Genomic DNA, 26,007 nt, shown 5'->3' with positions numbered 1-26,007 from the left:
GGTGCCAAAGTGAACTGGTCGCCAGCAAGTGTGTTGTTAGGGAATCTCACGATGAAACTTTCTATTTTACCCTTGACACGTTCACAATGCCCCATGTAGCTGCGATTGTTATGCTACCTCATGAGGAAAATTTTTTGAATGTCGAAACGACAAAACCATTATAGCGTTCTGTCATCCAGAATGCTGCTTTTCATCAGGAACACTATAACCTTCCATCGTCCAGAGTAAGTTAAAATGTTTTACTTGAACATGAAAGGCAGGTCTACAAACCAATGTGATACATTTTTATTGGCTTTGAAAACCAAATTCATAACCCTACCCCACCCCTCAACAAAAAAGAAAAAAAAAAGAAAAAGAAATAAAAGTTGCCACCTCTTTTACTAAATCATGAAGGCCAAGTGTTGGTAAAAAGAAGATGACTGTATGATCTGTGTTAAAGAGAGTCAGCAGCTTCTACAACCCGCAGACTATGAAACAGCAGCTGACAAACAAACAGGGAAGAGGTTACCCGCCAGTCTCCTAAGTGGGTGGGACAATTAAGCATGCACTGAATACAACATTTTCCAACAAGCTGTAAGCTTTATTTTTTGTGGAAGCCTATTGTGCAACTGGAAATATTTGCTTTTCCTCATTTAATCATAAATCTTTACCCTTACACATTTTATCAAAAAAATTCTCCCATAGGCATTTAATCATAAATCTTTTCCCATACACATTTAACAACAACAACAAATAACAATAATAATAATGACAATAACAAAGTATTCATAAAGAGGTGAATCATGTGCAGAGACAAATCAAAGCCCTTTCACGCCAGTCCTTCACTCACATGCATGATTCAGAGGGATGAAAGACACAACTTACACATGTAAACAGAAACCAAGAGAAACTGCAGATTGGAAGGGGAGAGGGGAGGGGAATGTTAGTTTGGAAGGAGGTAGGTTTTAAGGCCAGAACTAAAAGATCTGAGTGCAGAGATCTGACAAAGTGAAAGAGGGAACACATTCAAATTATGAGGTTCAGAGACAAAGCAACGTCTGACTGTGAAGTGTTTGAATCTGTAAACATGAAAACAGCAGATCAAAGAGGAGCAAGATGGGGTGAGAGGTGAAGGATGTCACACAGATATGAAAGGGTAGATTAGTTTACATATTTACAACACAGACAGCTGATCTTGTACTTTATTTGGTGCAAGATAGGAAGAAATTGAAAGAGAGGAATTTGTGCTAAGATCTTTTGCATGGGCAAAGTGTTGTCAAGGACAACATCCAAGTTCTTGACTAAGCTGGAAAGAAGGATGATGTGCTGCCCAGTCTGAATGAGTCTACTGTGACAGAAGAGATTCTGTTTGGTTCCTGTGCTGACTGCTTCAGTTTCGTCAGCATTCAATTGCAATTCTGAGCCATCCACTTCTGAATGCCCAGGACACAACTGGATTTTCTTGCAAGAGAGAGGACACATTTTCACAGTGACACACTTTTCTAAGTGCCATCTTTGTAAGAATGATGACTGACACTGTGGTGGTTTATAATTTCAGCAAAAGCAGTTTACAATGTAAAGAACGCAGGGCCTGTAACAGATCCTTGTGGAACTCTGTGTATGACTTTAACCGGTTCAGACAGGCAACTGTCAACTGTAACAGACTGGAATTGGTCGGTAAGGTAGGATCTGAACCAGCTGAGAGTAGTGCTGTTGATAACAAATGTACAAGGAAGAAGGGAAAGTAGGATCAAATGTTCTACTGTGTCAAATGGTTGACAAGATAGGAAGAGTTAGATAAGAGATTTTATCATAAATCCTTTCCCATGCACATTTGATCATAAATAATTTCCACATACACATTTGATCATAAATCCTTTCCCATATACATTTAATCATAAATCCTTTTCAAAACACATCTCATAAAAAAATCTGTTATCACACACATTCAATTATAAATCCCTTCCCCAAACATATCTAATCATGAATCCTTTTCCCACAGGCATCTAAGCATAAACATGCCCTCAAAACCCCACCATCCCTTCAAGGCCCCCACAAAACAACACTGAACGAAAGCCCACTCACAGAACTGCCTTCCTCGCCCTCTGCATCAGCCGCCTCTCTAACAGGATGGCCCGGACCTCCCCGGTACTTCTTCTTCTTCTTGTGGTCCATGCTGGAGTCACGTAGCTTCTTGTGGATGGCCAGGAGGAGGGAGATGAAGGAGTTCTTCAGCTCCTTGTCAAAGTCCAGCTCATCCTGCAGGGCCTTCTCCGAGGCCAGCACCTCCCCCAGGATCTTGTTGGCCTGCCGGTACTCCACCACCAGCTCCTGCAGGTCACTGCACCGCAGGCCCTTTAGCTCTGTAAAACAAAGCACATATGTCCAGCTCTGGCAGTGGAGAGAGAGAGAGAGAGAGAGAGAGAGAGAGAATCAACGAACAAATGAATGAACGAACAAAATTTTATTTTACGACAGTAAAGGAGTAAGCACAAAGTACTTGTTTACATCCAGCCCTCTGGGCAAGAATAATATTGAGAAGAAAAAAGAAAAAAAAAGTGAGTGAGAGAGAGAGAGAGAGAGAGAGAGAGAGAGAGAGAGAGAGAGAGAGAGTGTGTGTGTAGGGGAGGGATGGCAGGAACAGTGGTAGAAAAACAGTCATGTTTTCAATTAGACGCTTGATTCAGAGTTAAGTTACACAAAGCAAAAATAAACAATCAAGTGTCCAAATTCAATGCAGAATGGAACCACTATGAACCATTGTTATCTGATACCCTGTCAAAATGCTTACTGAATGATGCCTACTTGTTATACCACTTTGTTCTAGAGTTTAATATCTAATTGTTTTTTGCTGTTGATTTTTTTAGTTGTATTTTTGTTTGTAATATGTATCTTTTTTATCTAGAGTGCCAAACCAGCCACCTGAGCACAGCTGTAAGCATTACAGGATGATGAAATGGAAAGCTGTGAATTTGATCCTCACAAGTCACTTCAATATGACAGCGCTATTGTTCAGCCCTGACTGGTTCCTCCCTATCCAAATTGCTTAAAGTCACTACAGAACCAGACAAATGCTAGCACTCTGCAAACCTCTTGACAATTTTTTCTCTGAACCAGTTTCAGTCCGACAACCATTATAAGGGGCATCACTCAGCAACCTCCACAATCCAAACTTGCTTCAACTTCCACACAAGCAGACAAGCCAGTCTTATGCATAAATGATTCAACACACACTGGAAGGCTGGGCTGAAAGCTGATTACTTTCTGGCTAAAAGTTACTGCAAGTGCACTTGAGATACCTGAGATCAAAGGTTCTTCCCGGTTCACTGACTGGCACTGTGACATGCTGCCTTCAGCTGAAGGTGTATTTTACTTGAAAATGTGGATGCTAATCCTGCTGTTTATAACCAAGCTGTGTTTGTGTGTCTGTTTATGTATTTCTTTGTCAATTTGCTGTTGAATATGCTCTCTCTCTCTCTCTCTCTTTGCTGTTGAATATGCTCTCTCTCTCTCTCTCTCTCTCCATCTCCCTCTCCTTTTGTGTTTAATTTGCTTTATTTATTCACTTAGTTAACACTGATGGTGGTGAAGAATTACTGTAATCTAATCTCAGCTGTGCTCAGACACGTGATTGTGAGACAGAGAAAGGGAGAGAGAGAGAGAGAGAGAGAGAGAGAGAGAGAGAGAGAGTGAGTGTGTGTGTGTGTGTGTGTGTGTGTGTGTGTGTGTGTGTGTGTGTGTGTGACTGTTATGCAAACAGATGCAAGCACAAAGCAAAATACTGCTATATTAATACTATAATATTGCTATAACCTAGTTTACCCACACACTGCATCGGTCAGGTCTCAAAACTAGACAGAAAAATCTCAACTCTCAAAAAAACACACAATGACAACCACCACCAAAAAAGTTAACATGGCAGTCAAATCACAATCTATAGTCCATATGTAAGTATACAATGCACTGATATGCATGAATGCATGAAGACTACTACATGTATTTCACAATTTGTGTGTATATCTGTGTGTGTATGCATGTGTCCATGGGGATGTGTGCGAGCTTGTGTGTGTGTGTGTGTGTGTGTGTGTGTGTAAATGTGGACACACACATCTAAAAGAGGCGCTATGACTCACTCATTCTGCAAACACACCCTAAAGGACAACCAAAAAGAAAAAAAAGAATCCAACCCAAAGAACAGAGGGAAATGAGCTGAGGAAAGACAGCAAGGGAAGAAAAATCACACAGATGCACACATGCCAGGAGAAAGCCAGCTTAGAAAAATCAATACAGAAGTGACTCACCGGAGGACAGAAGAAATATTTAGAACAAGACAGACACTTTTACCTGTTCCCTTTCAGCCTGACTTTAAAGATAGTATATCAACTGAGATTTCATTTCTTGAGAGCAGAGAGAAGTGCAATGGAAAGATCTGCAGCCATTGTTCTTTGTGGTTTGAAACTAAAAATCAGGAGTCTATAAAAAAAAAAAAAAAAAATTTTGACATGAAAATGACTTCACAAAGAAGAAAAAAGGAAAAACACCACCACCACAAAATGAGTGGAAATAATGCCATACATGACTTATTTTTGCTGTAAAAACCTTTCAATAGAGTATTACATGGCACGGTAAACATAGTAGCTATCCTTCTTCAGGCATCAAGTTTACAATTCAATAACCACAACCTCTGAACAAGACTGGAAGAGTGAATATTATAAAGCAACCATACCACAACAAAGAAATCTTTGGGAAGCAGACAGCATGAACCTAGGAAGTGGTGGGGATGAGATAATACTGACGATCACACCATTATTTAGGTTTCCAATAAAAACTCAGCTGAACTGTTGTCAAGAATATACCGCCTAGAATCTGCAGTACAAAATCCCCCTAACCTTGTCACTTTTGTAACTGAATCAGCAGTACTAAATATTTTCACATAAAGTATGCATTTCTTCTGCATGCAAGGATAAACATTTATGCTTGACAGTTAACAAATCTGTGTCCCCGAAACACTGTACGTTTAGCACAATACTCATACTTACTGATATTTTACGATTAACTTTATTCAGTGGATTTCTGATTTTGTTGAAGGAGATACCCCTCATTCCATGATGGCCCTTCACTTCAGTACCAAGCTGAACTGTCAGGGAATACCTTGCTCAGTGTAGGAAGGTAATTTGTCAAGCATAGCCTTCAGTTTTATGTGCTGCTCATCCTCTGTGATGGTTGAATCTTCTTCTTCTTCATGTTCTTCTGCAGCTGGGTCCTGGAACATTGGGAAGATAAAGAGACTTAAATAAATCATCAAAAACAGAGTACACTGAGAAATATCTACTTATTTTCATGTTCAAGTTCAATGCGCCACAACCATTGTATTATATTTAAAGCTTACTTGATGTTAAACACACACACACACACCCAAGGTGTTGTCCCTGGCAAAATTCTATAGAAAAATCCACTTTGTCAGTACAACAAATACTCCTGCAGACCAAAGAAAGGGTAGTACTGCACTGTGGCAATGTGCTCTCCCTGGGGACAGCAGACCACACTGCACAGAGAAATGACAAAAAGTGACAAAAAGTAATATATCAGGTGTCCCCCCAAAAGTGAACCTCTTTTTGACAAGTATTTTCTCAGTGATAGAGAAACCGAATTCACTGAAAATTTTCACACAGCAACCTTAGGGTATCATCAACAAATCTGCAAAATATCTAAAAGTTCGCACACAAATTATGCGAGCATTGTCAAATTCAAAACAACATATCAAAAAATCCAGTATCAGAGGAAAACTCACTTATTTCAGTTTATGCTCAGTGTGGCCTCCATCTTCCTCCATGACTAAACGAAGCCGTTTCTTCCAAGCAGAAATGCTTTTACATATTTCTTCCACCCATATATCTTCCCATGACATAATTCTGTTTTACGCCTGCTCAGTCAATTTGTCTCTCACTCCCCAGTAAACTTTCTCCTTCAGACAGTCCCATATGGCATAATCCATTGGGTAACAGTCAGGACTTTGTGAAGGCCATTTATCCTTCTTGATGAATTCTGGTGTAGCCTCCTCCAGATGGGCCTGGGTTACCCTACTTGTGTGTGAAGGAGCCCCATCTTGCTGAAACACATAATTGTTTCTAGGATAAAGACGCCTACAATCCTGGAGAAGATTTTCATCCAATAACTGAATGTAGCTTTCACTATTAACCTTGGCTCTATCAGTGTCAATAAAATGAATGTTTGTTTTTCCTTTCCAGGATACTCCAGTTGAAACCATTATCTTTTTTGAAAATCCAGAAGTCTCATGACAGAGGTCAGATGGCTGAATTTCTCGTTTTCACTTCCAATAAATGCAATTGTTTTGTCGATTTTTAGCTATCTCTAATGTAAAGTCTTTCTCGTCTGTGAAAATGATCCTTTTCACATCAGTGGCTGAGTAGCGGTCATTCAAGTTACGGAAGCAAGTTTTTCTTTTCCCTATAACATTTTGGTCCCTCCTTGACACCCGTATCCTCTTGAAGGGCTTCAGCTCCAGTTCTTTCGGTATTCTTTGCACAGAAGACTTGCTCACTTGTAAATTGCTTGCAACTTCTCAAAGAGATTTGTGGGTCCCTGGGTTCTCCTTGTGGGATTGAATCAGTTCCTCAACACGGTCCTTGTTCTCCTCCGAACATGCAGTCTTGGGTCTCCCACTGCCAATTTTACATGCTACTGACCCTGTAGTGCATATTTTAGCGATAAGTCTATTTACAGTGACATGACTCCACCGCTTGGAAATTCCTTTACGATCCTTCTTCCACCCCTGCCTTTCTCCTCGAAACAGTTTTCAATGGTAACCTTGTCACTTTCACTCAAAGGCATGGTTGAGCCTTCCAAACTGAAACTTTGGACAGAACTGATTGTGGATACAGACAAAAAAAAAAAAAAAAAAAAAATCAATAGCCTTGACACCAGACAGGCTATTTTTAGACTGACAATGACAGATGCCAACACCTGGCAGCTGGCATGAACATGATGAAGGTCACATTGCACACATCTGATATTGGATTTTCTGACATGCTGTTTTGAATTTGACAATACTTGCATAATTTGTGTCCCAACTTTTAGATATTTTGCAGACTTGGTGATGATACCCTTAGGTTACTGTGTGAAATTTTTCAATGAATTCAGTTTCTCTATCACTGAGAAAATACTTGTCAAAAAGCGGTTAACATCCGATATATGTACATCAGAACACACATGCACTTTCTCTCTTTGTCTTCAGTTTGTTGGCTGACAACATACTGCCTGAAAAATGTTTTTCTGTTTATCCAAACATTTCCTGTCTGTAATGTGTTGTCTGTTAAAAAAAGTGTTGCTTTACACTTTTCGGTTCGTTTTGCAGTCTCAAATGTTCTCCCATCACTGAATGCTGAAATACCAGTCTCTGAGAATCACAATTCTGATGTGAAAGACGTCTGTCAGATAATGGGGAGTTGCTCTTTACTGAAATGGGAATGCTTCTCTTCAAATGGTACTTCATCAACCCTTGCAAGAGAAGCTGACCTTAAGGACAAATGCCAAAAAGTTGTTAAGCTGGCAGCCTGGAGCAAGCAGCAAGCCTAATGAGATTTTCAGAGAAAAACAGATGTTGCTTGCTGTACTGAACAATACTGAACTCTCTTTGGAAGAAACAACTGGCTTACACATCATTTAAACTCTCATTGCCCCCCACCTATCCACTGTCCTTTGTACAAACCCTTCAATGAGTCACTTTCTATTGGAAAATTAAAACATTCAGGACATGGATTTATTGTTCTGTGAGTGTGCGCATGCATGCAGGCCTCTGATTCCTTCCAAACATGTCATTTCTGTTAAATTCAACCATTTTCACAATAATTCATTTACTGTCTTAAACATTTTACAATCATATCAAATAATGGCTTTCATGTAATAACTGTTGATGTGTAATAAAAACAACAGCTTGGTCGTGCTTCACCATACCTGTTGCATTCAGTTTTCACCAACAGGAACTGAAACCCATCAAGATGACTTGAGATTCAAATACTGATACTGATACTGATCTAGCCCCGTTTGTTTGGTTCTCCTTCCTGAAATTCACTCTCACCACCCACCACAGAGCATCAACGTATCAAGACATTCAGCAAGCTGATTTGTCTGTACAAGACGGGTGCTGCTTACTAGAAAAAGCATCATGGAGTAAAGTCAACGAAGTATACTAGCAAAATGGCAAAGTTTTAAATAAAAGTATAAATAATATTCAACAACCGGAATCTATCAATCAATCAAATACATTCAGTAATTTAATCAGATTAAGGCAAATTCAGGCATTATCAAACAGGATAAAGCTGAACTCTTTTATAAACAAAGTTCAGCAGAGATGTAAAATGCATATGTGGAGAATCTATTTCTAGCAAACACATACTCTTTGAATGTCAGAGTCTGAAATCGTTTTTACCAAACTTCTCGGAAAATTCTTGTGAATGTATTTTTGACAATTTCAAGATGTTATCTGCTATTGCAGAAGGTTTGCTGCATAGTCCAACTGGACATTTGTTATAGTTGTTACAGTTGTTTGATGTTAGCGTTTCCTTCTATATCATACCTATGTCTCCCCTTTTAATGTTTTATTTTTTCCAGTGCTCTGTATCTTTCCCCACCACACACACACATGCGCACACACACATACACCATTCTTCACCCTCTGCCCAATACTGTTCCCACCACCAAGCCCCCCCCATACCCCCCCCCCCCCCTTTTTTTTTCCTCTCTCGTCTAATATCACTTAAAGTGGAAGACGTTAAACTGAAGACTACTACTACTACATTCAGCAAGCATTCTCCTCCAGTCAGTATTAGTCGGCATCAGGCCTGATATCACCTTGTCCTGTTTTGCATCACCTTTCCCTAATGTTATCCTGTCAGCCTCTGTGTCTCCTCCCAACCTCATCACACCCATTCCCCAAATAGTAGAAAGAAGAAAGCAAAAAAAGTCATGTTTGCCTTTCCTGCATTCAGATATTTGTAACTAAAAATCAAGGGAAGAGGCCCTATCTCCACACAGCAAGCTTAATTTAATCATGTTTGTAAGAAAGGGAGGAGGGGGTGGAGGCAACAACTGCTCACTGCAAAATCTATAAAACGTCCTCAACACTCCCTGTTTTTCTCTCTCCTGGCATCCACACCCACTTCCACCCACTCTCTATTTCTCTCTCTCTCTTCATTTCCATCAATGGCATTTGTACCAGGAGTTATTTTTGTCCTTGTCATTCTGTTTCATTTCTGCATCTGTATAATCAATGATTAGCAGCCTTTGCTCTCACCCAGTAACTGCTAATCTCCAAATGGCTGTCTGTTGTTTTGTTGCAGTCTGTCATTACTATCATGATCTTCCTGTTTGTGTTTCTCTGTTAATATCTTCATTTCCCTCTCTCTCTCTTCTCTTCTCTTATGATGCACCAGTAAAACCAACAGCCCAATATGGTTCCAAAATATGGGGATTTGAATCACGGTGTGACTGCACTGACTGAACAAACAAAACATGATTAACCAGTTGAGTAACAGAGAATTTTGTTAAAAAAAAAGAAAAAAAAAAGCGCTCTCTCCTTGCCAGGAAATTTGAGGATTCAGAGGCAAAAAATCTAGTGAAAAAAAAAAAAAAAAAAAAAAAAAAAAAAAATCATCTAGTAAAACAACAACAACAACAAAAACAACAACAACAAAAAACAACAAACCCTGTGAGATATAGAAAGAAAGTAAAAGTTTTTGTGAAGGACAATGAATGTAGATTCTGCATATGGACTCCCCATCCCCCCTCCAATTAGGATGATTGTAGATAAATGTTCAGGCATTTAAAGTCAACAATAATTTTTTGTGCAACAAAAAGGTCTATTTCCACCTCTACATAATGACATCCATAAAGAAAAGAAACAAAATACAGCTAGATATAGCATGTTTATTGTCATATTATACCTGCAGAAGAAATAAAAACAGGCTATAAGTTTATAAAAACAAATCACAGCTTGTGTAGACATGTAAATGCATCACTGTCCCAACAATGACAAAGGTGGGTATAGTCAATGTAAAAGGTCAATCACGGTCTCAGATACTGAGCTGGCAAGCTTTTTGACAGCTCAGAGCTTTTGCAAGTGAAAGGGTGAAGTTCTTTGATGACATTCACTCCCTTCAAGCTGCATGTGGGCTGATTAAAGTGTCTGCTGTGCACCCAGCTTGCCACCTCATCTGATTCAGCGAAAAAAGCATTAAAAACAAAAAGCACGCGTTTCATGTTCAGTGCAGGTTCAACCCGGCATTTTGTGAAAATCATGGAGCATTAGTGGTTGTTGATTTCCTGCAGTATGCACTGAAATGTGAGTCTACTGGTGTCTAACTGCCACGCCCATTTCATACCCTCTGGCTGGCATTTGACATACCGTCTTACAACATCACTCCTCTCCCTTTCCTCCCCTTCTTCCAATGCTCACAGCACATATTGTGTCAGTCATAACCACTTGTTCAAAAAAGCTGTCTGACTGATGGACTGACTTACCATCGAATGGGCTGTCAGTTTCAGCACTGTCGTCAATCAACTTCGTGTTCAACCCAATCATCAGACAAGAGAGATCCCACTCCCTTGCTATAGCTGTCCACAATCACAAGCACAGCTTTCAAAATTGTGTAAATCCACTGACTGTGAGCACCTCCTTTACTGGACACAGTTTTCAATGCTTTTTTTTTCTATATGATGCAATCCCCTTTTCCATGCGCGATGCATTTTCATTTAAATAGTATTCCTATAATCCAGACACATGAAACAAACTGTTCAGTCTGTTTATGTGAATGAACCAAACTCCAATGAAGGAAAAATCAGAATATATGCAGGACATCAGTGGATGTCTTATATCGCTCAACTGGTTAAGCATTTTCAGTTGTTGGTAATCTATACAAGTTTCATATTGAAGCATAAAATAAACAAAAAATATATGCATATGACTGATACGGTGCTGGAGAAGAAGGATGCTGAGAGTGCTTATAGATAGATAAGAGTGAAAAGCAAAGATAGAATCAGATGCATGGATATGAGAAAGGTTGTTCAAGACATGAGGAGCAGCAAAGAAGAAAGAATGTTCACAATAGGTTCTTGTATTGACACGAAGAAGTTTCACAAGGTAACAGTCAGAGGAAGAGTGAAGATTTCTTGAGGGTGTGTAAACACTGATAAGGTCAGAAAGATTGGTAGGTCCTGCGGAGTGGAAAGCAGAATAGCTGAGACACGCAACTTTGTATTTAATTCTCGCTTCAGTGGGGAGCCAATGTAGAGTGCGGAGGTGGGGAGAAATGTGATCAGTATGTGGGACCCTGAGACTGAGAGTCAGATGGGCAGCATTGTTCTGAAGTTTTTGAATTCGCTGAAGAAGATTATGTGGACAGCCTATGAGAAGATAATTACAGAAGTTGATTCGTGACAGCACAAAAGCAGAAATAAGACTTTTTGTAGTTTCAACAGAAAGGTACTGAACGACAGAGTTAATCTGATGAAGTTCGCAACTGACTATGTGTATCAGATTCACTAACAGTGTGCATACTGAGGTTTGAGTCAAGAATGACACTAAGGTTCCTTGCTAATTTTGACAACTAAACTGTGGCATCATGAACCACAATAAAGGCAGGAAAAAAAAAAGATGTGGACATTCTTAAAGTGGAAACAATCATAGCTTAAGTTTTGCCATAATTTAACTTTAGTTTGTTGAATGTCATCCAGGATTTAACACCGAGAGTGCTATCCTGCACTGAATCATACTGTCTATTTGTTAGGTTCTGCAGACATTTGTTGCTGAGTATCATCAGCAAAAGAGTGGTGAAGAACAGAATGACCAGAAATAATATCAGAAAGAGGAGCAGTGTACAGAACAGACAGAATGGGGCCCAGGACGGAGCCTTGTGGCACACCCTAGGAAATCAGGGTTGGATCATACTTAAAGTTGTTAACAGGGACAATCTGATTATGAAACCAGAAAAAGAAAAGAATCATGTATTCTCATCTCACCCCACTACCGTACAAAAAAAAAAAAAAAAAAAAAAAGAAGAAAAAAAAAAGAAAAAAGAAAAAAGAAGAAAAAAAAAAGTCCACACTTTTTGCGGGAGGAGAAAGAGATACCAGACAAAAATTCAAACCTGGGGATCAAAACTGCCAACAAAGAAAAGAAAAGAAAAAAAAGATCCCCTTTCATGAATTCTAAGCTGGGGTCAAACCCCACCCAAATAACCAACCAGTAAATTTAGCAAACTCATTTCATCAACATTAAAACTCATTGCATAGATAGATTCTCAACTAGTAGAAAAAAAAGAAGAAAATTCTACAAAGAAAACTATTGATGAAAAATGCTTTCCAACTCTGCAGAGAGGGTGCCAGAGGGGATCTGAGCAAGCAGCCACTGATTGATTGCTGTCATCTTTCAGACTGGCACAGGCTGTCATGAGAGCTGTCCAGATCAATAGTGTGACCTGGACAGCCATGACGGCAGTGCACCCACAACCTTGATGGACCCAGGCCCCCACACGCACATCTCTGCAAACAGGTTTGTGACTCATTCTCTGGACTGGAACGTGGGGCAATGGGGGGAAGCTGGAGAGGTGTCATAATCACTGTGTGTGCATGTGCATGTGTGTGTGTGTGCGTGCATATGCATGAGAGTGTGTGTGTTGTGTGTAGTATGTGTGTATGTGTGAGTGCACTTGTGTGCAAGACAGAGTGTGTGAGTGTGCTTGTGCTGTGTGTGTGTGTGAGAGAGAGAGAGAGTGCATATGTATATGCATGTGTGTGTGTGTTTGAGTGCACATGTGTAGGTCACTAGGTGTGAATGCATGTGCATGTATGTGTTTTGAGTGAGTGTGTGGTTGCACATGTACTGTGTGTTTTGAGTGAGTGTGTGGTTGCACATGTACTGTGTGTGTTTGTGTGTGTGAGAGCATGCATCCAGGCCAGGAAAATGATGCATGCACATCAGTGTAACCAAGCTAAAAATATGGCATGAATAATAATAATAATCATAACGTACATTTATATAGCGCCCTTTCTCTCTCAGAGATCAGGGTGCTTTACATGAAAGAAAAATATTAAAAGTTACATAAAACATTCATTAGCACTCTTTCTCAAAAACCCCTCCCCCCCCCCCACACACACACTCTCCCCCTCCCACTCTACATACATCCAAAGTGAGCTGACATGGGTGGTGTTGGAGAACAAGGAAGCTGAGAGTGCTTATAGATAGGTTTTAAACAGATGAGTTTTTAGTGATGAGCGAAAAGCAGAAATAGAATCAGATGCACGGATATGATGAGGAAGATTGTTCCAGATATGAGGAGCATCAAAGAAGAAAGAACGTTCACCATAGGTTCTTGTATTGACATGATGAAGTTCCAAAAGGTAACAGTCAGAGGAAGAGTGGAGATTTCTTGTGGGAGTGTAAACACTGATATGGTCAGAAAGATATGTAGGTCCTGTGGAGTGGAAAGCAGAATAGCAGAGACATGCAACTTTGTATTTAATTCTTGCTTCAATGGGGAGCCAATGTACAGTGCTGAGGTGAGGAGAAATGTGATCAGTATGTGGGACTCAGTCAGACAGACAGCATTGTTTTGAAATTTTTGAATTTGCTGAAGAATATTATGTGGACAGCCTATGAGAAGAGAATTACAGTAGTCAATTCGTGACAGCACAAAAGCAGAAATAAGAGTTTTAGTAGTTTCAACAGAAAGGTACTGATGGGTAGAGCTGATGCGACGAAGTTCACAATTGACTATGTGTATCAGATTTACTACCTGAGCATGTATTCTGAGGTTTGAGTCAAGAATGACTCCAAGGTTCCTTGCTGATTTAGAAAACTGAACTGTGGCATCACCAACCACAACAGTGGCAGAAAAAGAAGTAGATGTGGACTTTCTTGCAGAGGAAATAATCATCGCTTCAGTTTTGTCATCATTCAACTTTAGTTTGTTGAATGTCATCCAGGATTTAACATCGAGAATACAATCCTGCATTGACAGAATCAGACTGTGTACTTGGTTTGGTTCTGCAGACTTTTGTAGCTGAGTATCATCAGCAAAAGAGTGAAGAACAGAATGGAAAGAAATGACCTCAGAAAGAGGAGTAGTGTACTGAACAAACAGAATGGGGCCCAGGACAGAGCCTTGTGGCACACCATAAGAGATCAGGGTTGGATCAGACAAAGTTACTAACAGAGACAATCTGGAAGTGGTTGGATAGGTATGAAGAAAACCAACTCAGAACTGTTGAGTGAATCCCAAATGCATGTTCAGGTCTGGAAAGGAGTATACTGAGGTCTACTGTGTCAAACGCAATCAACAGATCAAGCAAAGTTAGCACAGATAATTTACCTTCATCAACATACAGTAACAGGTCATTAACTACTTTCAACAAAGCAGTTTCAGTGCTATGGGCAGATCTATATGCTGACTGAAAAGAAGAGAACAATGTTGTGGGAGAACAATTTTTTCAAGAATTTTGGACACAAAAGCAAGGTTGGATACAGGGTGAAAACTTTTGAGGTCATTATAATCTAGAGTGGCTTTCTTTAGCAGGGGCTTAACAAGTGCAATTTTGTATACATCAGGGAAGACACCGGAAATTAAAGAATCATTTATAATTTTTGTAAGTGCAGACAAAACAACATCAAAACACTCATACAGTAGTGGTGTGGGAAGGGGGTCCAGGTCACATGTTTTTGGAGCAGACTTTTTCAACACGCTAAGTACATCTGTCTCTGAAACGGGTACGACAGCAACAAAAGGAACACCTTGAAATTCTTTTCCCAAGGGATGTGACACAACTGACTGAATCCAGTTCTTTCCTGAGGTTAACAATTTTTTAGCAGAAAAAATCTGAGAAGATACAGGGCAGTAATGAAAATGGATAGATAGAAGGAAGCAAAGAAAATTTTGTTCTGCCACAAAGCTAATTTGTAATGCAATACAGTTCTTTGCTTGATTTAGCTTCGGAGATCTTGGTGTTGAAAAACGAGTCTTCTCTTTGTGCACAAGAAAGGTAACAAAGTTCTTGGCTTTCTGGTAGATTTGTTTGTAGACAGTTAAACCAGATACCTTCCACTGTGCTTCCGCATTTCACCTCTCTCTCTGCGCTGCTAGCAGTTCTTCACCAAGAAGCCCAAACCATGGACACGACACCTTCCTGGACGATACCCTGCAACGAGATGCACGGAGTGCTTGTCCAGAGCTGCCTGAAGGGCAGTGTTGTACTGGTCAGCCGAACAGTCCAAAAAGCACTCAAGTCCTGATTTCAGGTCATTGCGAAAAGCTGCTCTGTCTATAGCACGAATGCTGCGCACACTGTGATACACTGTCACAGAGGAGGGGAGGACACTAACAAATGGTCAGACTCTAAGTCATCATTCACATTAGACGATCGATGAACTCCATCACTGGACCTCTCAATCACCAATTCAAGAGTATGACCATGCTTGTGGGTAGGTCCATGCACAGTCTGAGAAAGGTTGTACATATTCAGAAATTCCAAGAATTTTACAGCACTACGATCAGTGGAACTGTCAACATGAAAGTTAAAACCCCCTAAAAGACACAGATTTCCATGGAGACAGCAGGAAATTGTTCAAAGAACATGGTCTCCGTTAACTTATTAACAGAGGTGAGCCAGAGGCGATACACACACATGAAAGGTAAGGTGGGGAGTGAGAGTGTCTCTGTAAATGACTGCAATACTGCCGCCACGACCAGAGGCATGAGGGAGTGACTTGATGGCATAACCACTGGCAGCAAAATCAGCACATACTGCTTTGTCTCCACAGGGCCTGAGTCACGTCTCCACAATAAACAGTAAATCAATATTGTTGTCAACAATAAAAGAAGAATTAATGGTTCTTTTCTCCCTGCAGTTGGGACCAACAGACTGTGTGTTGAAAGATGCAATTTTAAGACCAGAGAGCTTACAATTGTTGGATGAGTGGGGGTGGAGGGGAATGGAGATCAGGTTGTTGAAGTTTACAGAGGGAAGAAGTTTGATTGGCGATCAGTCATCAACTGGACAGGGGGAGCGGAGGACTCGATGTCTTGTCAGCACAAGCACTGGGATGGTCCTACTGTGTTGAAATCTCCGGCGCCCACCTCGAAACAGCCGTCGCTTTCTCTTCTTCGATGAGCATGAAGCCCACTGATCTGACTGCAGATCTGAGCATGGAACCGGACTGTGAATACCAAGATGACAAAGTTTGTCACACACGGACAGAGTAAGGTTAGACTGCGTACACTGAAGCAACAGTAATTCAGTTCTACTGTAAAAGACTTGAGTGGTCGGCAACGGCACTGGACAACTCTGCTCTGCAGTTTCTTCCGCACATTCAGGTTGCTTGTTCAATGGCCGACAGCCGGGCAGCTCAGTGTAATGGATGAAGAAGTAAGTGAGGTTGACAAATCGAACCATAAGTCCCTTGTCCGTGGTCAAAAAGTGACAGAAAGTACACCAAAATGACCAGCAGTAGAAACAGTAGAAAGACTGTCATACTCACAATCATGAAAACACTGTAATTCACATGCAGACATACATTCAACACCAGAGCTATTCCCTCAAGCACATAAGGTGAAATGATGAATACATATGTTCATGCTGAAAACTTCAATTATCTCCAATGTGGTGGAGATGTGGCCTAGTGGTAATGCGCCATACCAGGAAACAAATGTACACAAGTTCAATTTCCATATGGGCCCAGATTTTTCACACCCCTCCTTCACTAGACCTCGAGTGGTGACCTGGGTGCTAGTCTTTCATATGACACAAGATGAAAACTTGGGTCCTATGCACAGTATGCAGATAATGAACATAAAACAACCCACAAGAATCATCCCTTAAAAAATCACACAGAAAAATAAACCGTGATAAAAAAACGCGTCCACCTGCAGAAAGAAAAAGATTTTGAAAAAAAGACAAGAAAAAAGCACAGTTGTGACGTGCTCTGCCTGGGGAGAGCAGCCTGAATTTCACACAGAAATCTGTCCAGATGAAAAGTAAAACTATACAAATGATTTTGACAGCAATATTCACTACTTTTATCAGACTCTGGGAGAATGGAAAAATACTGCTTTTGCCGATTTAAAAAAACTAAACAAAATATATATCATAATCATTTTATACAATAATATCTATAACAATAATGGTGACAAAGCTCATGATAACACTTAACAATAACAGCAATTTAAAAGAAGAAACAATCATGGTAACAAGTACAAACAATACAAATAATCAATGAAACATTACAGCGCACAAAAACACTGTCATGGTAATTTAAAAAAAAAATAAGGGTGAAGATAATTGTGATGATATCAAAAAGCAATAATACTAACTACTGAAAAGAAGAAACAGTCACAAGGTCAGTATTAAACACATTAAGCGATAAATGAATTCAACACACATTATACACTCAAAAGCACACACAAACACATAACCACAAAATTAATGACTAACACAAAAACACACACAACATGTAACACACACAAAGAAAACCACACATCCAACATCATATGTACACACAATCAACCATACACATATGCACACACTAATGTGCACACACACACACGCACACACACACACACGCACACAACAGACAGACGATAAAAAGACGTGTGTGACCAACCTTCAGCATGTGTTCAATTTGTTTGATGACATCTTCAGCAGACTCCACACGATCCTCATCCTCGTGATGCAGTGTGGCCACAATGAGGGAATGCATGTCGAAGTCCTGTGGCAAGTCCTCATCTGACAGATACAATTCTGGGTAGTCATGGTCCTGTTGGAAGCAAACAATACACAGCATTTTTTGTTGTAAATTCCACATGAGGTTTACATGCATGGTGCCGGATAATTGTAAAGTTGTTTTATTTCTGCAAGACAGTTAATTGGTCAGTGAGTTTGAAGTGACAGCTTCTGGGGGTGCCTAAGAGTGGATCCTCTAATTATTTGGATAAAATATCATTTATATAAGCAGAAGCACTTGGCCACATAGAACACTCAGACATTTTAATCATGTGCAGGCCTGTGTGCATATATGCTGCGCCCATATCAAAGCAATCTTTCATGCATGCACACACTCACAGACACACACACAGATATACACAATACATACACATGCAAAAGAAATGGGCAGATATTATATGCCATTGTGTGTAAACATAAAAACATGCATACATATACACTCACACATGCACACACACAAGTACATTCACACAAAAGTATGAAGGAAACAACCATACAACTCAGCATTAACTCACTGTGCTTGCAATGTCTTGATATTTTCTATAAAACTCACAAATTTACAAGCGCAAATTTGAAATTGCTTACAAATTCTTTTGAGTGTACATTTTAAAATGTTTAGAAATTCCTTTCAAATTATTATTTAGAATGAATATACCTATATGTCTAGTGTTATACATGGTACAAATGATTCAGAGAACAGCCAGATATAAAGATAGAACACTGCTAATTAAGTACATATGTGGCGGCACTGTGACTGCAAATGCCATGGCACAGTAATGAATTAATAATAAGAATGATCCTCCAAGAAGCATGGCTGACAAAAAAAAGCATGCAAAACGCATAATAATAATTAAGTATTACTCTGAGTGTTCACCCTTCCAGCCATGAAAGAACACTCCTCTCTGCTTTATTATTATTATTGTTATTATTATTATTATTATTATTATTATCGTTCAGCCGCCCCCACAGGGCCATATCAGGACTCCCAACTACACAAATGTCCAATTGCGTTGAACAAAAAATGATAAAACAAAGAAGAGATAAATCTACATAACACAGTTCATGACACAGTATCTTAACCATTTAGCTCCTTCGGGCAAATAAGATTAGGCTGTGCTTAGGACATCAGCCCTTCTGCTTAATTTATCATCCCCAGATTACAAAAATTGTAAAAAACAAACAAACCCCAAAACAAACAAAACACACACACACACACACCAGCAACTTCAAAGCCAAACAAAAAATACATAAAAAGGCCATACAGGCAAATAACACTGCAGAACAGACAGCTAGTGCCCATCCCAGTGTTTACAATTTCACCACCTTATCTCCTGAGCAAAACAGCACAGACACTGAGATCATAGACTGTGGAAAAGAGAAAGAAAGTGTCAAGGCTTGCTTAACTCTCTCCATATGAACGGTGAAAGAGACGACATTAACAGCGTTTCACCCCAATTACCACCATCAAAATATTGCAAGCGGAAGGCTCTTATACTGAAGAGGTTAATGTTGACAAAGAATACCACAATTCTGACGACGGAAGCTAAAGGTTGGGTCATTCAGACACCCACTGGACATCCGAGGGGTCTGTGTAGAGGAGAAGAGAGGACTGGACGTACTGAGTGAGTTAAAAACAAGAAAGGGGAATGGACTGGGAAGGCAGAAAAAGGAGACAACAGTGAATGAAGAATAAAGGCAGAAATAAAGAGAGCTATAGAAAAGAGGAAATTTCTAGCACAGAACTTCCAGGTGGGGATGCTATTTATACTGAAAGATCCCCAGCATCCCGCAGGGGATCCTCTGCTAATTGTAATTTCATTCCCACACACATATACAAACGGATTACATTTGTACAGTGTCAGCTACAGAAAATGTTAACCTCACACCAATAAAGTAGATATATTACACAAACAGAAGACTTTTTGTTTATCTTGCACAAAAACAGTCAAATGCATTACACAGGCAGAAGTTTCAAACCTTGACTTGAACAAAGACTTGATTTCAAGCAAATAGAGGAAGAAATATAAAATTTCCCCAACAAAGATTTGAGGAGAAAGACTATACTCAACATCTGAATATAAAGTTGCATCTGCATTAATCAAATCAGCAGTTTGCAGATATTCAATGCTTGTGGACTGAGATTACTTGAGAATGAACTTGTGTGTCATGTATACACTAAAACGTAGAAGAAAAATAATGAGGCAACGATGTGTTTGTTCTGTATTGTTCATATATTATATCTAGCATATTCAGGATTAAAAGGCAACGCCAATTTTGAATAAAAGCTAATTTGTGTTTGCACATTTCTTCTGTCATTGCTGCTGTGTGCACATGTCAAAGATCGGTATGAGTAAGGCCAAGCACGGAGCTTCCTTTCTGAGGTGTCTGGATTTGTTCCAATATACCTATTATTTACCTTGGTAGCATAAGCAGCATTGACTTGAGGTTGAGCATTTTGTGTATGAAGAGAGTTACCACTCTTTATTGTTTGTTTATATGTTATGAAATAGAAACACCCTTTTAAATCAATTAACGATGTTGTACCCTGCTCTAGCTAAATGTGTTAATGCTATATTTCTTCTACAGTGGTATGTATGAACTGTGCAAAATTCTGGTAATGATGACGATGTTTCTTATTTGAGAAATGTAACCTTCAATGCAAGGGACAACCTCCAACACCCCCCCCCCCAAAAAAAAAACACAACAACAACAACAACAAAAAAAACAACAACCCAAAACCAAAACAAACAACAAAACCCCAACCTCTTTATTGTTTGTTAATCATTTACTCTCCTGGCCTCATTGTTCTTTTATTCTGAATATAATAATGAAGAAAAAAAGAGGAACATCAACTGATTTAAGATACACCATGGTACCAGTTCAGGAGCAGAGGAGGTGGTTAGGAAGATATAACTGTCTATTCAGCAAAATTGCTGCTGTTTGTTTTTTGCTGTAGTTTGTTAGCCTGTCTGTTATAATTCAGAACTAAAGTAGTCCCTTTTCTGTTGTTTCACAAGACATGATAAGAAATCAATAAGGATTAGTTATTTCCTTTTTTGCATTCAGCAGTCCTGAAGCACATTCCTACCACATTTTCTTTCCGATCTCCATTGTTTCTATGCATCAGATATCTGAACTGGGTGTGCCTTCAATAAATGTATACTTCTTGCACTAAATAATTTGTTTTGTTTGCAGCTTGCCTTATACTGAATAAATTTGTCAAAACCAATAACCTCATCCCACACATATCATTCATTGGAGATATTTCATTCTGAGCAAGAATCCCTGTGTTTAAGCAATTAAGACAACAGTCATACTGGGCAGCGAAGACTGGTGCATTACTTTAAAACAGCAGTACTGCTAACATTCTTATCAGTTCTGTCACTGAAGGACAACAGTTTATAGCTGTCACATAAGGTTGACAGGGATTAAAAACCCAAACCAAATGAACAAAACATCAAAAAAGATTTTGGAATCCTTAAAAATTGAAGTGACAGTGCATACTTTTCTGTCTTCACTATGTTCACAACACAATAAAAGGGGAAAATCCATTATCAACAAAAGGACTGATGCTGAATCCAGATGCAGCAAAGACAGACAAAAATGAATTTAGCATTACTTTTTCAAATTTCAAAAGTTTATGTTTATATATGGTGGGCTATGGAAACAAGAACATAACCAGCATGCACACCCTTGAAAACGGAGTATGGCTGCCAACATGGCGGGGTAAATAAACAAAATGGTCATACAAGTAAAACGTCACATGTCTGTCTGAATGTGTATGTGTGCATGCCTGAAACCTGATTAATGACACAGGAAACGAATGATGAGCACCCAATGGCAGCCGTCAGTCAGCTCTACCCAGGTAGGCAGCCTGTTGTGCAAATGACTCCATGTTTGTAAAGCACTTAGAGTTTGGTCTCTGACTGAGGATAGGCTCTATATAAGTATATGTCTCATCATCATCATGTTATAAACACACAGAGAGAAAAACTTTTTTTTAGATGGGGCTTTTCTTTTGTTGTTTTGTGTGCACACACATGTGAATGTGCATGTGTGTGCTCATTGGTTTTGGGTGTATAGGGAGAGGGGTGTAGGTGGGGGTAGGGGTAGATGTTGGTTTTGTGTATGTGTGTGTGTGTGTGTCAATTATTTTACCTGTTTATCCCGCAAATGTATCACTTTATTTCGAGGCTGTGGCGTGTAGTTCTTTGACCAGTCTATGGGTAATATGTTGCCATAATTTCCTGTTATGGTCCACCACATCCTGCAAATGAAAATCACTGAATCAATACAACAGTAAAGAAACAGACAAAGATATAAATGTCATGGGAGGCATTCCCTCAGTCTGGCTCAGCAATAAAAGTGATTATTGTCAACAGCAGCATGCCTAAAGGATGGTGACTGCAGCAGTGCATGGTTGTTAGCTCATGGCACCCGAACACTGGTAACTCCTTGTGGAGTGCTGGGACAGTGACAGAACAAGCCAAGGGTGCCAATTATGGGAATTTGGGATAAGAAGCATGAGGATAATGCTAATGAAACAGCACAGATGTTGGGGCAGCACAATAAAAATAAGCATATACTGATATAGTGTCAACAGTGTCTTAAGTTTGGAAGTTAGGAAGAAAGAGAAAATCAGCGAAGATAATACTGTGTGCAGCATGCACTTTGCACATATATAATTTATAAGAACCCGAGGCAAGAAAACAGTGTGTCCCTGCAAAATTCAGAAGAAAAAGAAAATTCAGAATAAAAATAATAACCTGAGTGTCAAGAACTGCATTTGTTTGTTCCTGATCACAAGCACATTGTTTCTTTCACAGACTTCATCACAAAAACAGGCAGTGTTTGTCGACTGGTCACTTGTAAAATGCAAGTTGATTTGGTGGCTAGGAGATTTTCTTTGGTACACTGAGCTGGCAGCAGAAGAGAGGGTGAACAGGGTCCCCTCTAATGGCTCCAGTGGTAATTATTGGCAGGAACACTCACAGTTCCAACCTTATGTTGATTTGAGCACTGTTGGGGTGCAGTAAAATGTTACGTAAAGGACAGCTTGTATTTATAGGAAAAATGGTGAAGTGACTTGGAAGATGCATTTTACTGCTGTGGTGATGTCAAAATGACAAGTGGAAAGGTTGGTGAAATATCTAAAGATGATAAATCAGTGTGAATCAAAATACAGTAAAGTATGTTTTCTTTCCTTTTCAGGGACTAAGAGAACATTTGGAAATTACTAAATTCAGGAACAGGTACCAATAATATGATGGAGAAGGTCAGAATTCAATGAAACTGTAGCCAGTGTGATGTACTTTAGTTGTTTTTTTTACCCACCATATGGATATTTTGATTTGCTTAGAATCATGTAAGGAATGGTGTGTGTGTGTGTGTGTGTGTGTGTGTGTGTGTGTGTGTGTGTGTGTGTGTGTGAAATATATTTTTATTTTAAAAATGATTTTATAAAGAGAAGTGATTTTAAGACTGTGCATTCATGTCTGAGAGGTTGAATCTCTAAGTTTATCAGTCAGTACTGATAGGGGTTGACCCCGAATGCAGATGTTGTGCAACTGAGCACATTCATGTTTGAGAGGTTGAATCTATAATTTTGTCAGTCAGTCCTGATAGCGGTGACCCCGACATGCAGAAAATGTGCTTCTGAACACATATATTTTTCCTTTGCATGAATCAAGATACGGATCAAAATAATTTATTTTCCACAAAACTCAGCAGTCTATAGACTTAATTTTAAATCTGTCCACTAACATAATTCATTTATACTGCAAATACACACACACACACACACACACACAGAGCCACACAAATGTGACACCTAAATTAGAACCATATTTTCTGCTGACAAGTTCTACTTTCACTAAAGCAACAAAGAAAGAAACTAAAATGTTTCTGTGTCAATCACCTGAACAAAATGTGCACTACATACAATTAGAAATAATGATGTCAATGACAGAAAGCAATCATAACCTTTAAAATATAACCCCCCATCAAAAGTATTTAAAACGAAAGGCTGAGAAACAGGCAGAAAATAATCTATGGTCCACCCTTAGTCATAGAATATGATTCTCTCCATTCGCATGAGTAAGCACCAGAAAATGGAAATGACTGATAATGAAACAGACAGATCCTGAGACACACCGTTTATAATACCAAATCACATAATGTATGGAATAATTAATTCATGCTCGGAAATAAAAACAATGCAGAAACTAATCAAATCTCTGCTCAAACATAAGTTTGTGCACCCATCATCGGTTGTAAAAATAGTACATCTATGCACGGCAGTCGAAACTGAAGCTTTGCGAGTTAGTGTCTCTAATATTTGCTAAATTATGATAGTGTACGCAGTGCTGTGGAACCAAAGCAGACGACATATATTCTGGCCAGGAAAACGCTGTTAGTCACCTATCGATCGCGCTGCATTTGGTTAAAGAAAGTAAGGAAAGACAGACAAACAGCAAATCATAAATTCGTCAGATATACTTACTGACAATCATCCATCACTTCTTCTTGTGATCGTACTTGTACAGGTGCAATTTTCTCCGCCTGCTCCTCAAAATTACAAAAACAGTTCGAAATTCTCTCATCGAATGAATTTACGAGATCCTCCAGGGAACCAGAACACAGTTCCCTGAAGTTTTCTGCTTCGGAGCCGGCCTGGGTCGGCTGTTGAAGATGTTCATCTTCATGGTTAGTGTATAACTTTGATCTGGTCAAACTGCCGTCATGAGAATCCTCATTATCGTTCCATTCTTCGTTTTCGAAGGACGCTAATGGAGCTTCGAATCTCAGCTCCGCCATGTTCGGTCGGCCTCCTCTCCACTCTCGCTCATGCAGCATCGATCGAACGTACGACCTTGACCTGTAACCTTTCACCGACATCACGGTCGTTAGACGGTTTGCACGAGCTCGTACGTGGATTGGCATTGCTGAATCATGTGACATGGAGCCGATCCTTTCTGGATGATGTATGGTCATAGTCATCAGCGACGATGGATATTAAGTGGCTTTCTTAATGCCAGTTCATTGAATCACTGGAAAATGTGACACGTGCGGCGGCGCCGTCTACTACTTGTACAGTACGTCAACTAGTCTCAGTCTCAAACGACACGTGTGTATGTGTGTGTGTGTGTGTGTGTGTGTGTGGAGGGGGAGGGGTGCCGGTATGTGTGTAGGGGGCTGGGGGGAGGGGGTCCTGTGTGTGTGTGCGCGCGCGCGCGCGCGCGTTTGTGTGTAGTGTGTGTGTGTGTGTGTGCGCGCGCGCGCGTTTGTTACGGTGTGTGTGTGTGTGCGGCGCGCGCGCGTTTGTGTGTGTGCGCGCGCACGTTTGTGTGTGTGTGTGTGTGTGTGTGTGTGTGTGTGTGTGTGTGTGTGTGTGTGCGCGCGCGCGCGTTTGTGTGTGTGTTAGTGTGTGCGTGTGCGCGTTTGTCAGTGTGTGTGCAGCGTGCGCGCATTTGTGTGTGTTGGTGCGGTGTGTGTGTGTATTCATTAATTTTTCGTGGTTTTTTTTTCACAAAAAGTGATACTGGGGGGAAAAAAAAAGAGAGAAAAAAAGATGTGTGCTGGGGAGCATGGTGATGGGTCAGTGGGGGAGGGGGTAGGAAGTGTGACTGAAGGGACTCGGAGGGGGAAAGGTGCCGTGGTAATGTAGACAGGTTATGGAAATGTGGTCTGTTTGCATATGCTGTGTGTGTGTGCATGTGTGTGTGTGTGTGTGTGTGTGTGCGTACGTGCGTGCATGTGTGTGCGCGGGCATGTTTGTGACCATTTCAAATTAGCACAGTCATACAGGCTAGTAATCATTAAGAGTCTCGGTTAATATGTTGACTGATATAAAGTTTTCCAATGAGTATGATTTTTTTTAAAGAATTAGAAGCAAGAAGAAAAACAAACCCTTCAAACAACAAATCACAGATTAAGGCTGGTGAGTCAACTAACTTTAACAGTGTTTTAAAAGCACTTGGATCAATTGCTAACAACATCAGTCACAGGGAAAATATTCAGGATTGATATTTTGTTCACAAATGCATAAAGTATTTCTCGCATTTTTTTAAATATTTTTTTTATTGAAAATCATTTTTGTTATCCATTTACACATGAGGCTTGGACACTATTTCAGTTTCTGTTTATGTGGATTTTTTTCCCATTCCAAATCATAGAATTCTTGTACTTTTCATAATGATGTATTGTAAGGGACTTTCTGACACGCATATGATTCTACTC

General features: G+C 39.8%; 1 protein-coding gene across 1 annotated transcript in view; it reads right to left on the bottom strand.

Annotated features, from left to right (window-relative positions):
* LOC143295830 (fasciculation and elongation protein zeta-2-like) overlaps positions 1-24,601 on the bottom strand; it is a 35,711-nt gene extending 11,110 nt beyond the window's left edge. The window contains exons 1-5 of the mRNA XM_076607473.1: positions 24,272-24,601; positions 21,928-22,036; positions 17,651-17,803; positions 5,131-5,242; positions 2,065-2,342 (exon numbers count right to left, since the gene is read on the bottom strand). Coding sequence (XP_076463588.1) covers positions 2,065-2,342; positions 5,131-5,242; positions 17,651-17,803; positions 21,928-22,036; positions 24,272-24,585 — 966 coding nt within the window. The 5' untranslated portion in view covers positions 24,586-24,601. The remainder of the gene's footprint in view (positions 1-2,064; positions 2,343-5,130; positions 5,243-17,650; positions 17,804-21,927; positions 22,037-24,271) is intronic.
* Between the last annotated feature and the right edge of the window lie 1,406 nt (positions 24,602-26,007).

The sequence above is a fragment of the Babylonia areolata genome, chromosome 21 (assembly GCF_041734735.1).
Source record: "Babylonia areolata isolate BAREFJ2019XMU chromosome 21, ASM4173473v1, whole genome shotgun sequence".
NCBI lineage: Eukaryota > Metazoa > Mollusca > Gastropoda > Neogastropoda > Buccinidae > Babylonia > Babylonia areolata.
This window is presented reverse-complemented; position numbering and strand designations above follow the sequence as displayed.